The sequence below is a fragment of the Lemur catta genome, chromosome 9 (genome assembly GCF_020740605.2).
Source record: "Lemur catta isolate mLemCat1 chromosome 9, mLemCat1.pri, whole genome shotgun sequence".
Classification (NCBI taxonomy): domain Eukaryota; kingdom Metazoa; phylum Chordata; class Mammalia; order Primates; family Lemuridae; genus Lemur; species Lemur catta.
Window position 1 is genome coordinate 20,100,962 of NC_059136.1, and position 17,345 is coordinate 20,118,306.

Below are 17,345 nucleotides of genomic sequence, written 5' to 3' on the forward strand. Positions count from 1 at the left end.
AGAATGGCCACTTTAGTGGAAATTTTTGTCAATCTGATAACTGCATGACGTGGTGTCTTCCTATTTGGTATGAATTTCCAGGGGTTCTTTGAGCTTCTTGAACCTGTATATCTAGAGTTTTGGCAAGGCCTGGGAAATTTTCCTCAATTATGTCTTCAAATAGCTTATCCAACCCTTGCTTATTGTCTTCTTCACCCTCAGGAATGCCGATAACTCTCACATTAGGCTTTTTCACATAATCCCACATTTCTTGTAGGCTCTGGTCATTTCTCTTATTTCTTTGCTCCATCTCTGTGACTGACTTATTTAATTGGAAAGTGTTATCTTTGATCTCTGAGATTCTTTCTTCTGTTTGATCTACCCTGCCCTTGAGACTTTCCACTGTGTTTTGTAGCTCCCTGAATAAATTCTTCATTTCCAGGAGTTCAGTTTGATTTTTCTTCAATATTTCGATTTCTTTAGTGAATTTTTCTTCCAAGTCCTGGATCTTTTTTGTGGTATCTTTGTGTTGGTTATCCATTTTTTCTTGCATAAAATTCAGCTTATTTATGATCCATGTTTGAAATTCTTCCTGTAACATATTGCTATTTCGAGTTTGATTTGTGTCAATTGGTGGAGAATTAGTAATCTTCTTCGAAGGCGAAGCTTGATTTTTTATACTCCCAGAGTCCTTTCCCTGAGGCCTTCCCATCTGGATCAACCCTTAGGTCCCTTCTTTCAGCTAGCTTTAGGCCGGACAGAGGCACTCCGTGTGTGCAGATCTTGGGCTGTGCAGCAGCCCAGGTAAGCTGCCTCCTCTGTCACTAGGGGGAGCCCTTCATGTCTTGTTCAGGATTTTGCTGCCTCAGCTGGGGGGGCTGCTCCTGTTGGGTCCAGCTCCAGAGAATTAATTTGGCCTGAGACCGGTTTGAGAATCCTGTCACTGGGCTGTTCTAATTGCAGACAGAAAGCGACTTTTTCCTTGCCTCTTCCTCTCCCAAGGTGGTTTCTGCCTCTTTCTGTGTGAAAGACAGTGGCTAGGGGGAGTGGGGTGCCCACGTTCGCCCAGCGCCCTGGCTGCTGCAGCTCCCGGGGGCAATGTTCCGCTTGCCCCAATGTCCATAAGGTCCACGCTCTGCTCCCTCGCGACTGGGGAAGCCCTCAGTGTTCACGCAAAGGCGGAGCTCCTAGTGGAGGGCCACGGACTAGGGGACGGAGCTGCCCAGTTTCTAATTGCTCCGCAGCGCCTAGGCTGTGGACCCCAACAATGGCAGCTGCCCAGGGCGAATGTTCAGGGTCCGGCAGGGGCTGAGGGAGCCAGGATTGAGGGAGCCCAGCCGCCTGCAAAGGAGACAGTTCAGCACCCCCCAGGTGTCTTTCGCTGCAGCCCAGCGTGAACCCTCTCATGCAGGTTGCAGTCCGCCCACAGGGCTCCGGGGTCTGAAATGCCCCCCGCTATTGTCTCCTCTCCACTGAGCCCCGCGTCTCCCGCGGTGATTCTGCACCGGCTTTAGGCAGATCCCTAACTGAGTGGGTGTGGGGATCAGTGGGGAGACAGGCTGCTTTCCTGTGGGGCTGAACCCACCCTCACTCGCTGGTGAGGCGGGTACAGCCGTCCCACAATCCCCTCTCTATTGTCCGTTCCGCACTCTCCAGATTTTCCCGATCTGATTTCCCTTTACCTCAGTCTTTTCTTGCTCTCTGTGTCCCATGCTGATTCTCCGTGGCTTCACACTGCTGTTCTTGTGGAGGAGCAATCCTCTAGCGTTGTGGCAGACTGAGATCCGTGCCTTCCTCTCCGGGAGCACGAATCCAGGAGGTCACCACCACTCCGCCATCTTTCAGCCCCCTCCTCATTTTTCTTTACTGCGGGTTTTTGTCTAACTCCCAAACACTAGCATCTCCAGGGATTCCATCTTTATTCTTTCCTCTATTCCCTTTTCCTGATAATGTTCCTGTCTATAGGTTCAGCTATAATTGGTACATTGGAGTCACACATCTTTATCTTCTGTGTAGGATTCTCTCTAGACTTGTATTTTTAACTAAAACATGACCCAACTGTACTAATTTTCCCTCCAAAACTTGCTCCTCCTGTTGCATGGACCCAACAGCAACATTATCCAGCCGGTCATCCAAACCAAAAACGTGGGAGTTGTCTTCAACTGCTCACCCAGGCAATAGTACATAATCAGCTACCCAGTCGCAGTCTCCAACATGCCCTGGACTGTGGCCTCCCTTCTATCCTTAGACTATCTGCCTTTCTAGAATTATGACAATGATCTCCTAACTGCAAAGACCACATAGACACTTGCAATCTTCCAGTTCATATAAAATATGATATAAAACACAAAGGATTTTTTGCTTCTCAACGTCTACAAAATAAAATCCAAAGTCCTTGGTGTGGTCTACAAGGCCTCTATCCTGACCCTTCTTCCTTCCCAATCCCATCATGATCCCTTCAAGCCCTACACTCAGGCATACTGAACACCCTCCATTTATCTGCCTAGTTAAACACTTATCTGTTAAGATTCAGCTAAACTTTCACCACCTGTTTGAAAAATTTTTGGATCTGAATTCTCTGCCCAAATTTAAATACTTCTATTACCCTTAGTGGTTTGTGATTATGTCTTGTCCAATTAGATTATCTCCCTCCTGTATTATAATAGACTCCTTGAGTCAAGAAAGCAGCTCTGAATCAACCTGAAAATTCTAGCACTCCAGAAAATGGCAAATATTCAATAGGTATTTGCCCAGTAAATGTTAATGAAAGGAAAAAATTTCACACTTAAGGTGGAATAGGAATAGAAGCAAGTTTTAAAATCTCCTATAGAAATCTTCCTTATAAATATCATCATCCTAAGTGTCCTCAGTCCTTTCCATAGGTCAGATTTCTGAATTAATGAAGATTCTGTGTATGGGAGGGGCAGGGGTAGAACATAACCCTTTTCTTCTTGCAAGCCTGCTCTCTGGATTTGCTTTTCTGGGATGAAATCTCTGTCCATGTAGCTTTTCTGGTCATTTTCTGGTAATAAAACATCTATTTCTCTGGGTACTAAGGACTTCACAATAGTGAAACATCAAAATGCCAAATTCTCTCAATTGAAAACATAACTCTGCCTCTTGCTCAGGCCTTCTTCTGGGTGGGAAGTCTGAAGACAAGTGTGTGGGCAGTTTTTCTCCTCCTCTCTCCACCTTCTTTCCTACTCAAGAGCTGTTTCTCACCTTTCTGGAGAGGAGGGGATTAGAGAAAAGGATCCTGCCTTACCCAATTGCTGTAGCGAATATTGAACCTAGGTAGTGATGGTGGTAGTGATGTTTGTGGTAGGGTGGGGAATGGCTTTCTTCCCTTGAGCATGCCCTGCTGGGAACCCCAACTAAAATTCTCTGGCTTGGCTAGGAGCTTGCAACCTCTCCTCCCCCACTGGATGGTACTCAGCTGCTGGGTGCCTGGCTCCAGGCCGGAAGCCCATCTCTGCCGACTAATTTTCAAGATGGCTTATGGCCTATCACTTAGACTGACCACCTGTGGCCCATGGGAAACACACGTCTCAACACCATCAATGGTGGAAGTACCCTCTAGTCAGCTGCCACAGGCCACTTCAGGCATATCTTACCCTAGGAACCCTTTACAGTACCATTTCTGTGTTCCCCAACATCTAAAGATCAAAGCTCAGGGTCTGTAAGTAGTTCATTTGAAATATATCTCAATGGGTTGAAGGAGGAGGGAAGCTCTCAACTCATTCCATGAGACCAAAACCAGACAAAGACGTAACAAGAAAAGAATACTACAGACTATTATATCTTGTGAATATAGATGCAAATATTCTAAATAAAATACTAGCAAACCAAATCCAGCAGGATAGAACAAGGTTTATGTAGCATGGACAAGTGGGATTATCTCAGGAATGCAAGGTTGGTTCAATATACAAAATCCATCAATATAATACAACATATTAACAAAGGACAAAACTACATGACAATCTTAATAGATACAGAAGCATTTGACAAAATTCAATACCCTTTTTTGATAATAACACTCAACAAACTAGAAATAGGAGAGAATTTCATCAACCCCAAGCATCTATGAAAAATCCACAGCTAACATCATATTTAATGGTGAAAGACTTAGTGCTTTCCCCCTTAAATCAGAAACAAGAAAAAGACATTTGCTCTTGCCACTTCTATTCAGTTTTTTACTGGAGGTGCTAGCCAGGGCACTTAGGCAAGAAAATGAAATAATAAGAATCCAGATTAGAAAGGAAGAAGTATTTCTATTCACAGATGCATGATTTTATATACAGAAAATACTAAAGAATCAAAAAAATTAGAATAAATGAGTTCAGAAAAGCTATAATATACAAGACTATACAAAAATCAACTGTACTTCTAGACAGTAACAATGAATAATCCAAAAATGAAAATTAGAAAATAACTGTAACAGCATCAAAAAGAATAAAATACTTAGGAAAAAATTAACCAAAGAGGTCAAGACTTACACACTAAAATCTATAAAACATCATTGAAAGAAACTAGAGACCTAAACAAATGGGAAGAAAAAGAGAGTTCATGGATTGAAAAACTTAATACTGTTAAAATAGCAATATTCCTCAAATTGATCTATGGATTCAACACAATCCCTATCAAAATCCCAGCTGCCTGTTTCGCAAAAATTGACAAGTTGATCCTAAAATTCATATGGAATGCAAGGGACCCAAAATAGACAAAATGATCTTGAAAGAGAACAAAGTTGGAGGATCCACACATCCCAAATCCAAAACTTACTACAAAGCTACACTAATCAAGACAATGTAGCACTGGCATAAGGATAGACATATAGAGCAATGGAATATGACTCAGAGTCCAGAAATAAAGTCCTATATTTACGGTCAATTGTTTTTCCACAAGGGTGCCAAGACCATTCTGAGGAAATAATAGTCTTTACAACTGGCACTTGGACAACTGGATATTCACATACCAAAGAGTAAAGTTAGATCACTACAATGTACCATAAGCAAAAAATGGATCAAACAAGAAGCTTCACTGAACATTCTACTGCATGCTGGGTTGTTTTCAATCACTCCAATGGGAACACTGACAAGCTAGCAGAAAGATGGAGGCAATCCTTTAACAAGGTCACTGCACATCTACTACATATGAAAGGCAAAAGGATAAGACCAAAATGACAATCTCCATTATGAACTAACTTACAATCCAGGCAATGGTTAAAAAAGAAAACTAAACAGAAGCTTTATTAACATAACTGAAATGTGGAAAAAGATCTTATCAAGAGCAGCCCCTGAAACACACCATAGGAATTCCAGTGACTCCTCACTGTTCAAATAAGAAATGTGCCCCACCATGCTGTGTTACCACAGATGCATCAGAGGCACTTTGGGGGTTGATGAAGTCTTTATGGGTGAGGTATTTTTGAAATTTGGTCTGGAAGAGTATTTGAGAAGTATATTAATAAAATAATTAAGCATAACAAGTGAAGATGCTGGGTAGGGATGCAGGAAGAGGTGCCTATAATAGAAGGCAAAATTGGAAAGGTAGATGGGGCCTAGTCTGTGGAGGGCACTGGATGCCAGACTTGCAGATTTTATTCAAAGAAAAGTTTTTGGACAGAGGATATTAATGTTAGTTAGCAAAACTGTGTTTTAGCAGAATAAAAAGGATTGGAAGAGGAGATTAGAGTCAGGGAGTTAAGTTAGGAAGCTACGAAGAATGTCCACATCAATCAGAGGATCAGGGCATGAAAGGAAGTATAATAAAGGAGGAGCGATGAGAGGGACCTGAGGGGGAATAACTGATAACCTATGACAATTGAGGGATGAGACAGTTTGATAATTGGGGTGAAGGTGACAATTTTAAAGAGAAATAAAGAATGGTCAGTACAGGTGCAAGATGAAGACTTTCATTTTCAGATGTACTGACTTTGGAGGTACCAGAAAGACATCCTGGAGATAGAGGTCTGAGCAGAAGATATGAAATTGGGGAAGAATCTTTGGGAGTGACTGAAGTTAATGAGAAAGAATTGGGCAAGTACAGGTAAGAACTTTAAGTAGAACTGGAGGAGTATCCATCTAGGATTTGGATAAGCTGGGGTGGGAAAAAAAGCAGAGAAGCTGAAGCCCAAGTCTAGGGTATTGCTAAGGTTTATGACAAGAGTTATTAGGAGTTTATGAGTATTTGTGAGAACATTTTCAGTGAAACAGCACTAGATTAACAGCTTTTCCCACAGTGAAATCCACCCATACCTTCATCAAAATATTTCAGTGATTAACAAATGCCCAACCACAGGATTGAACAGGAGGGGAAGGGGGAGGAAAAGCTTAGGACTTTGTACTTATAAAACCCTCCAGCCTCCCAAAGCAATTCTTTATACACTAACGCTGTGGGATAAAAGGAGGTAAGAGGGGTGCAAGTGGAAGCTGTGTTTTTGGATTCTCAGGTGGTCCAGGAAGGGTGAGAAGAGTACAGATGGTCCTTAGATGGAGGCTGGTGGAAGGTCAGGAAAAATATTTTTGCAATAAGCAGGTAAGTAAGGGGAACAAGACTGAAGACGGCACAGGCTTCGAAATATAGTTCTTCCTCTTGACAGTCTATGAAATTTTTGAAAAAAAATCCCTAAAAGAGGCCTAAAATCCCAGCACAGCAATGTTCTTATGGGAAACAGAGAGTGATTAGTGCCCAATTACAACCATTTTTTCTTTCCAATAAACTGTCTGTGCCAAGGGGAAATGAATAACATCAGCAAATTCTGTTTGAAGCCTAATTTTCAAATTCTTTTTTGATACGTATCTCCCTACAGAGGCACATCTCCCAAAATAAAGCTAACAAAATTGTAATTGGATTTTATCACGCAATTAACCACAGCCCAGGAAAGTAGGGTCAGGACACCCATCTCATTTGCTAGAGCTGCCGGAGTCCAGAAAAATTTGGCTGCAAAGCTGTTTTTATGTTTGAAATGTTCTACAATAATAAAAGGTAATAGAAAGTTTACATTTATTGGGAAAGCCAATTACTTTAGTTTATGGTTCATTTTTTCCCTTCTGAGCTTCCTAGAGATTGTGGGCCAATTCAAAGAAAACCAAAATATGTGAGAGAATATCTGGGCCAAAAAGCACTTTTATAGCATAACATATGGGGTAAAGTAGCCACTGCAGTCAAAATTCCTATTGCTTTCCTCTTTCTTAAAATATTGTTCAGTGACATTCTAGTGAACAGTAGTGAAAAGGTAGCAAAGAGAAACAGTAAGATGCCCAGCATAGTTACTAAGCAAGTGAGAGCAGCTAGTATGTGTAACCAATAATTTCTCTTAAAATTTTAAGAGAAGGTTTATTTTTGACTTTTGTTAAAAGACTATTTGATGTGAATTCTGTACCTGATAACCTATCTCAATTATCACTTAAAAACTTTCATACAGATACATTATTACAACTGTAGAATTTCAATACTGTAGTGATAATAAAACTGGAGAACTGAAGAACACAAATTTCTTTACGAATTTATTACATAAAACGCCCCCAGAGTATTTAATTTTTCTTCTTCTCACTTTCATTACTTTCATTATACAGAAGAAGCACAGTGGATGAGAAGTCTTTTAAGATGACTATAGTCACATTAAGGTCCCTTGCATCAAGGTAGTGTATGTACCTTAGCAGTGTTCTAAAGGTTGGCCAAAAAACCTTCATGTTACCTTATCACAATATGGAAACACTGTCTTCTTTTTCCACTAAATTATGGTGAAAAGTGCCACTGTTTTATTTAGCATTATGGTACATAACAGTTCTCTCTCAATTACTAAAAGAATTAAAATAATTCTGAAAGACATCCTTTTTCCCCTCCAATGATTTGAAAGCCATATTTTTCCTGTCAACTTCAAACGAATCATCAGGTTGATGTACAGTAATCAGTTAAAACAATCATCAAGGCACAAGCTCAGCACATTAGCCATAGCTTGCAGTAAAAGGATATATCAATATGTCTCTCCTTAGTTAAAAATACATAATCCTTTTATTTTGTAATGCAATAAAAGAAATTAATATCACAGACACAGAAGACTAGGAAAGGGGAAACTACTTACTTCTGAATATCCAGTAATTTAAATCTATTTGTACTTTTCCACAGTACATGAAAGTAATCTTTAACACTTTTTGAAGTAAAATTTAACCTTTGGAGATATACAATGTAATTCTTAGGAGTAATAGTTCCATTTAGTTCCAGGTCAGCTTATTGTATGATTAAGTAAAACAAGGCACAGTAGCCATCCTTTCCATTAGGTTGCAACACTGATCATGTGCCTTGATAAAATGGCTGATTAAATAAGATGATGGCAACATGAAGGGGAGACTTTGGATTGTCTATTTAAAATCTAGGTAACAAGTTAATTAATAAAAAGTTTATTGTAAGTGCACTTTCACATGCTTTTTGTTTATAATAAACAACAAACTTTCTAATGTTGTTGCAGTAGGTTTGACTGTCATTTCATTTGGCCAAATGCACTTTCCCCAGTAAACTTAAAACAACAACAACAACAAGAATATAAGAAAGAGGACTGGCTACTGATACAGTTCATTGCAAGACACATGAAGACAACATACTGTGGCATGGGTTGTTTTTAATTTGTTGTGCTGTTACTAAAGTTCTGAGGGCTGCAATTAAAACATTCCAAATTCTCCCTTCCATCTTTATTTATTCTCAAGATTTTGCACAGAAAACTCTTTGGGGGCTAGAACAGCAGTAATGGCATCACACTGTTTCCAAGACTTCAAGTTTCAAAAGCAAATCGTTTAAAAAAAAATACAGTTCCTGATTTGAGTTAGATACAGGGACAAAAATAGCACATACTTGAAGGTTACATGGTCTACAAATGGTGGCAATATTTTCCTTGGGAGAGTAGTTTTGTTGGTATATATTTTTTAAATACTCAAAAAGGCTCAACCTCAAGCAGTAATAAACACAAGCAAAAGTGATTTAACCCTTAAAATAAATATTCAGAAAAAACCTCTCTGTACATACAAGTGAAAGAATATGTAACACTTTCACGCAAAAAAATAATTATAATAATAATAAAGGATTTGTTCATATACGTAGCTGAAATCTGCTGTTCCAGCCCACATGTCCCCAATAAAGAAGGGAGGCACAGACATAGGTGACTACTGTCGTTCACTATCTTACAGCCTTTTTGTACTGGGACACTATCACCACCAGAAATTTATCCCTCTTGTTATATTTATTAAATTTTTAAATTTTTTTTCTTTTTTTTTCTTCCTTCCTTTTTTTTGTTTGCTTTGTCTTACAGCATGCCAAATCCTTTGGCATATGTGATGGCCTTCAACAATCTCTCTTTAAGTTTTTCTTTGCTTGAATATTCCGGAAGTAAAAGGACATTAAAGCAAGTATGTGATGTAGGTAACCTAAATAGAGAGAAAGGGGGAAAACAGGAAAATAGTAAGTAATGAGAAATATACTCAGTATTATATGCTCTTATTTTTAGATGATATATAGTTGAGATGTTTAGCGATGCACACTACATTAATGCAAAGTATAAGGATAAACTTTTTGCTGTGAAATACTGAGAATCAGTTTTTGTTTATCCTATAAATTACTGAATGTTAACGCTGCTAACGTATTGCATCCATTGAGTTATAAGTGCATACCAGACAGTGTTTTAGGCACCTAACCCTTGTAGTTCATGTAACTAAATCTTCGCACAAGAAGCTTACAGAGTGGATATCAGTAAAACAACTTTAGAGTTAAAGTCACTGAGAAGTAACTTACTCTAAGGTGGAGAAAATATTCAAATCTGGTTTTCAAGATTTCAAAGTCTGTGCTCTTTAATGCTTATTAGAAATACACTAGCAATATGACTACAAAAATGACTTGATAAATATAAATAAATTTACATTACACTAGCACCATGATGTATCAAATAATGTAGAATACTAATAGAAATGTGTCTACATGTTTAAACCATTAAATCATGTATGGTCCCTATTCACTCCTCGAAATACTGAGAGTTGAATACAATTAAATGCCAAAATTATGAAACTAGGGATTCTAGCATAACCTAATGCTGAACAACCTCCTGAGCCTCACTGAAAACATTCTATATCGGTTATTATATAATATGGCTTTCAATTAATAAATTATGAATCTAAAAAATGAAGTAATCATACTAATTTGAACAATTCAGAGCCAATGTAAATTCCATAATATTTAACTAGGCCAATTTTTAAAAAGTTTCCTCACACAATAACAGCAAAATATTCTCTCAACTAATGTTTCATGTAATTTGAAGATTTCTATATAAAATCGCAAACGTGCTCAGAAGATATGATAAATGACAGTTCACACGTGTGTGATGTGGCATGCAAGGTTTTTAGTAGGTATGTAGTCACAGCTTAATAATTACCTTTCTGTATCTGGGCCATTTTTGGCTATAATCATCTTTAATTTCCCTAGTCCTCCCACAGGTGCTCTGTCTGTGCCCGTTGTAAACTGCAAGAAGAGTCTTTTCTGCTCATCCGTAAATGAATGAACGATTTCCCAGAACTCCCTAATGAGAAAAGATACAATACTAATTTTAGTTTGGCATTCATTGTAACTAGCATTAATATAAGCTTATGATTTGTATGAAAGCCATATTAGGAGACAACTTGAAAGTTATTATCAGAAACTCCAAAGATTCATTCCTGGTGATTCAGTAATTCCACTTAGGCAAATTTATCTTAAATAGTTCTAAATACATAAAAACTTACGTTCATTATATTATTCACAACAGTAAGAAACTGGGAAAACATGAATGTACAACAATAGGAAATGATTATATAAATTAAGATATAATCACAATATGTAATCAGTAACAAATAAAAGACAAAATTCTGTGAATTGAAAAAGACTGAAAAGAATACTGTGAAAAATTAACTCCAGATGCCTTTGAGTATATATTTTATCTATTCCTTCTCTCCCTTATTCTCCTGGTTTATTTATCCCTTATTCAACTTTGGGAGGAAAAGGTGATACAGATTAAGGACAAAAGAGAAAAGAACAACAACAAAAAAAAAAAAAAAAAAAAAAAAACCCCACCCAAAAAAATCCCCTATACACACACACCTAATAGCAGTAATACGAAAGTATACAATTTTTATATGAACTGGAACACTTTTATCAAGTAGTATGAGCTGTGTATGGAGAATTATTCTAATATTTCTGCCACATAGTTATTTTAAAAGAATGATTTAATATGCAGCATTCCTAAAACCTATGTAGTAAAAGCCATGTTATAATGAAGCTTATTAACATTATCACAAATTCTAAAATACAAGCTCATAAAGATCAATCTTGGCATGCTTGTTTGAATAACAGTTATCTGTAAAACTTATGTATACACTAATTCACAACTAAAAACTTTCAAGATTTTAGAAAAATATTAGAAGTATTTTATAGAATGCATTTTAGTATCGACTTTAGAAGTTCTTTCCAGAACCCTGCCGGAGAATGTCACAGTTACCAAATCAGTAAGCACAATTCTAGTTTTTGATATTTCAGTATTCTAGTACACTATTTTCATTATGAAAATGCTGGCATTTTTAATTACGGCAACATCATTATTCTGACATAAATTAGCAGCTTTACTAGACTTCTTATTCTTAGCATTCTCCAATCTCTTGCCACTTCCCTTGCCTGCCACTCTGACATGCTCCCTGCCCCTCAGTTCCTTGAGGAAACAATAAAGAAATACACAGCAATAAGGAACTGGACACAGAACTTGCAGGAGGCTCTCTCTCAGATATTCTTAATCTGAAAGGCATTAGACCCCAGTTTACATCATTCCCTTTGGGGTAGATGGCAAGAGAAAACAAGTCTGCTGCAGCACAGACCCTCTGTCACAGCAGAAAAGCTGCCCTGCAGTGGGTGGTAATAATGCTTCCTCACACTGCAGGAGGGCTCTGAAGCCTGACTGAACCAGCAACACCTAAGGAGGCAGATTGAAGGGTGCCCTTGAGGAGGGGAGACAGACCCCAAAGGAAGTAGCAGATCAGCAGTGGTCATAGCGACCAGTCTGGCTAATTATTAACAAGTTGTTTCTTTGGTCTTTTTAAAAAAACTTAAAAATCCTTTATTCAATGAGAACAATTACTAAACAAAATTCTTCTCTTCCTATAAGTGTTATGTGCTACATTAAATTTTTGAATTAAACAAGAATGCATCTATTTAGAAAACTGAAGAGGAAACGAAGCTTCCAGGTTGTTACACAAGAGTGGTGGCTGGATCACATCCTACCTACACACCCAAACATCTAACCAGATAAAAAAGGAGAGAAATAAAAACACCCATAATCTACACCTAAAGTAAAACTAGGAGACTGAGTAATAAACTCCAAATATTATGTAAATGGGGAAATGAACACCTGAGACCAGCAGAGTTAGTACTTGAACCCACATTAGCAGAGTCCCACAGGAACCATGTGGAAGAGCAGGGTATGCAGAATAATACTGGCTAGGGTTTCACACCAGAAGGTCAGAGACCCACCTGAACAGAGAAATACTGACAGCAGGTTAGAGCCACTGGCAAAAGAGTGGTTAAAAGGAAGGGCAACAGAAAAGTACCTGGAACCAGAAATTACAGTATCAGGAAGTCACTATGCCTGAAGGGAAAGGGGGCATCTGTGATGCAGAAGTTTCCCTTGAAAGTAGCTTCTGGCTATAATGGGATAGAAGTGACTGATGAAAAAAGGTTGTAATTAAGCCAGATGGAACTGAAGAATCAGAAGGTGCTGGACCATGTAAAACAGACCACACAATAAAGAAACTGCCCTTACGAAAGCAACAGAAGAGGGATCCATTCAACTGAGAGACCACTAAACCACCCAAATTCCTCTCCACTCCCTTCTGAGATCTATTAATAGCAGGTCAAGAAAAATTCAGTCATAAACAATGGGAAATCTGTAACACCATGTTCTAACATGATAGAAAAACGTAATAGCAGATAGGAAAGAATACCAGTAATCGGAAATACAAAACTCAGGCTGGGCACAGTGGTTCATGCCTGTAATCCTAGCACTCTGGGAAGCTGAGGTGAGAGGACTGCTTGATGCCAACAGTTCAAGACCAGCCTGAACAAGAACAACACCCAGTCTCTACAAAAAATAGAAAAATTAGCCAGGCATGGTGGCATGTAGTCCCAGCTACTCGGGAGGCTGAGGCAGAAGATAGCTTGAACCCAGGGGTTGGAGGCTGCAGTGAGCTATGATGATGCCACTGTACCCCAGCCTGGGTAACAGAATGAGAGAGACTCTGTCTCAAAAAAAAAAAAAAAAATTCAAAAGTCAGAGAAAGATGAACAAATCTGAAAATAGAAATGAGGATACTAAAAAATTTACTAAAGAAGAAAAGACTCTTACAGACATTGGCCTAGGCAAAGAATTTATGAAGACCCCTAAGGCAATCACAGCAACAACAAAAATAAATGGGATCTGATTAAATTAAAAGGCTTCTGCACAGCCAAACAAACAGTCATGAGACTAAACAGACAACCTGCAGAATGGGAAAAAATTTTCGCATACTACACATCCGATAAAGGACTGATAACAAGAATCTATTTATAACTCAGGAAAATCAGTAAGAAAAAATAGAACAACCCTATCAAAAAGTGGGCAAAGGACATGAACAGAAAGTTTTCAAAAGAAGATATAAGAATGACTAACAAACATATGAAAAAATGCTCAACATCTCTAATCAGCAGAGAAATGCAAAACCACAATGAGATATCACTTAACTCCAGTGAGAATGGCCTTTATCAAAAAGTCCCAAAACAATACATGTTGGCGTGGATGCGGAGAGACAGGAACGCTCATACACTGGTGGTGGGAATGCAAACTAGTGCAACCCCTGTGAAAAGCAATATGGAGATAACTTAAACAGATTCAAGTAGACCTACCATTCGATCCAGCAATCGATTATTGGGCATATACCCAGAAGAACAAAAGTCATTCTATAAAAAAGACACCTGCACCTGAATGTTTATAGCAGCACAATTCACAATTGCAAAGATGTGGGAACAGCCCAAATGCCCATCAATTCATGAGTGGATTAGTAAACTGTGGTATATGTATACCATGGAGTATTACTCAGCTATAAGAAATAACGGTGATATAGAATCTCTTTTGTTCTCCTGGAGAGAGTTGGAACCCATTCTATTAAGTGAAGTATCCCAAGAATGGAAAAATAAGCACCACATGTACTCACCACCAAATTGGTTTACCTGATCATCACCTAAGTGCACATTTGGGAATAACACCAATTGGTTATCGGACAGAGGTGAGGGGTGGGGGGAGGGGATGGGTGTATACCTACATGATGAGTGTGATGTGCACTGTCTGGGGAATGGACACGATTGAAGTTCTGACTCGGGGGGATGGGGGATGGGTGTATACCTACATGATGAGTGCGATGTGCAGTCTGGGGAATGGACACGCTTGAAGCTCTGACTCGGGGGGATGGGGGGGCATGGGAAATATATATAACCTGAACTTTTGTACCCCCGTAATAAGCTGAAATAAAAAAAAAAAAGAAAAAAATTTACTAAGGAATATGCAAAATAACTTTGGAAATAAAGGCTAATTTTATTATAAGGTAACCAAAGGAGTAGCAATATGACCAAAATTTCTACTGGGGACACAGAGTCTAGAAATAAGGCAAGAAAATGAATGAAATAAAACTAAAGAAATACACATCAAAGCAGAATAATGGAAAAAATTAATAGTTGAACTACATAAACATAAAAGCTTTCACCTGATAAAAAACTGTGGACACAAAGTCAAATGACAAATGGCAAACTAGAAAAAAAAATTTTGCAAACTTATTAGAGTTAAAGGGCTAATTTCTCTAATGTATAAAGTTTCTAAAAATGAAGAAAATGGGGCAGGTACGGTGGCTCATGCCTATAATCCTAGCACTCTGAGAGGCTGAGGAGGGAAGAGATCACTTGAACTCAGGAGGTCGAGACTAGCCTGAGCAAGAACGAGAACCTGTCTCTACTGAAAAATAAAAAAATTAGCCAAGTGTCATGGCACATGCCTATAGTCCTAGCTACTCGGGAGTCTGAGGCAGGAGGATTGCTTGAGCCTAGGAGTTTGAGAGTGCAGTGAGCTATGATGACGACACTGCACTCTACCCAGGGAAATAGAGCAAGACTCTGTCTCAAAAAAAAAAAAAAAAAAAAGAAGAAGAAAAGAAAACGACCAACTGAACAGCAAAATGAGCAAAAGACTATATAAAAAATACAAATAACTTTTAAGTCAAGAAAAGATGCCCATTCTCATTCACAATGAGGTAAACTCAATTTATAACTACACTGAAATAAGATTTCTCAAATTAGCAGATAAGTAAACATCCAAGTTTCATAACACATTCTGTTTGGAAAGTTGTAGGAAAAGAGATATTCCTATATACTGCTGATGGGAATACAAAATGTTACATTTCTGTGAAGGAGAATTTGGCAATATCTAGCAAAATTACATATGCAGCTGCCATTTGATGCAACAATTCCACTTCCAGCAATTTATTTTAGTGAAACCCTACATAGGTATGGAATAATGTATGTGTAAGAAGATTAACTGTGACATTACCACTAACAGCAGAAGGTTGGAAATAATCTCTATGTCCATGAATATTAATAATCTATGCTGTATCCACACAATGTAGCAATATTCAGCCATATAAAAAACTGTGGGCTACATCTCTGCATTGATACGGGGTGACTTCCAGGATATAATGGGAAAAGTTTCTTTCTAGCTCTGCCCACTGACATGGCCTACTAGTAATAACATTAAATAACAAAGGTCATACCTTGTACCCAAAATCTGACTTTTAAATACCATTCCCCAGTAATTCCTTGGAAAAATGATTTATTCCAGACCTGAGGTTGAGAATGTTCAAAGTAAGGTAAAAATTTCAAAATCTAATAGTGTCATGTTAAAAGCACACAAAGGCTAAGCAATTTGAATATCATTAGGAATGACTATGTAAGATATTAAATATAAAAAATAGTGCGAGTTTATAACAATATTCAAAAAGGCAAAAACCAACCAAAACACCAAATTCAACTCTCACTATTAAAATTATTACATTAACTCCTTATTCTCAAAAAGTTAAATACATTTTATTTTATCATGCCTTTTCAAGGTAATCAAATAGGATCCACTGATAAGGAAAAAGAATGGCAGCTATACATGCTGGACAAACAGATGAAAACAAGTTTTTTTCAAATCACCATCTTGCAATTCTCAGTGAAATAATGAATTCATGTAATGATACTAATAAATACTAAAATCACGTGAAAGACAAATAAGGGGTTCTGGGAAGATGATGGTGGATGTGACAAGTAATTTTACTTTTGTCTTTGCTTTATTTCCTTCTCAGTCTCCTCCCCCAAAAGAGCAAACTAGATGGGAAAACCAAAGACCCACAGACATTAGCTACAACAAAACCAGGTAATAAGGTATCCTCCAAGAACCTTCGCATACAAATGAATAGAACCATGCACTGAAAACTAGAAGACCCTGTTGGTAAGGAAGCAGAAGGAAGGTAACTAACTAGGTTTCTTACAGCCCTGAGAATAAGAAAGAGAACCTAAAAACTGCCAACCTGCTGGAAAGCAAAGGTCATTTGCTAACATCAGCTTAAAGTTAGAGGAAGTTCTACAGGATTTAATTTGCAGATAATTGCAAAGGGATCATGATGCAATAAGCTCTGGGCCCTTAAAAGTCTTGAACACCAAAATCCCCTCCAAAATAAACCTTGTACCAAGGAGAAACTGCTGGGAATAATGTCCAAATGGGCCAAATCAATGACGATAAAGACAAAAAAACAAATAAAAAGGTTCAAATACATGTGGAGCAGGGGAGACAACTTCAGAAAGCACAAAGCCATATTTTCGATCATTTTACAAAAAGAAATAAGAGTCCCCTGAAACAAGAAGAGCTATCTTGGCCCATCTTTTCCTCTTGCAAGTATGGGAAACTCATTTCACAAAAAAATGAACAACAGAAAAAGGTCACAGTGAAACACTTAAGAAGTTATTAGCAGAGAAAGAATATGTGCACGCAGATGAGAATGATAGTATACTAAAAGATATGCCAATAGAACAGATGAAAACTGTAAATAAATTTCAAAGTGAGCTAAAAGGAATTTTTAAAATACCAGAGGCTATAGAAGAACAATTAAATCAGAGATGGAAGATGCCAGAAGACAAGGAATAATTAGAAATAAAATGAAATAATTTTCTTTTAACAGAAATATTAATTCCTAATAATTAGAAATAAAAGGAAAAAATCACGTCAAATATAAAGAAACTAAAAC

The 17,345-nt window shown here is 37.9% G+C and overlaps 1 protein-coding gene across 2 annotated transcripts in view; it reads right to left on the bottom strand.

Moving 5' to 3' along the window:
• Positions 1 to 7,972: 7,972 nt before the first annotated feature.
• Positions 7,973 to 17,345, bottom strand: part of UBE3A (ubiquitin protein ligase E3A) — a 103,845-nt gene continuing 94,472 nt past the window's right edge. For both annotated transcript variants that reach the window (XM_045561557.1, XM_045561558.1), the window contains 2 exons: positions 10,397 to 10,540; positions 7,973 to 9,398 (listed from right to left, as the gene is read on the bottom strand). In XM_045561557.1, coding sequence (XP_045417513.1) covers positions 9,278 to 9,398; positions 10,397 to 10,540 — 265 coding nt within the window. In that variant the 3' untranslated portion in view covers positions 7,973 to 9,277. The remainder of the gene's footprint in view (positions 9,399 to 10,396; positions 10,541 to 17,345) is intronic.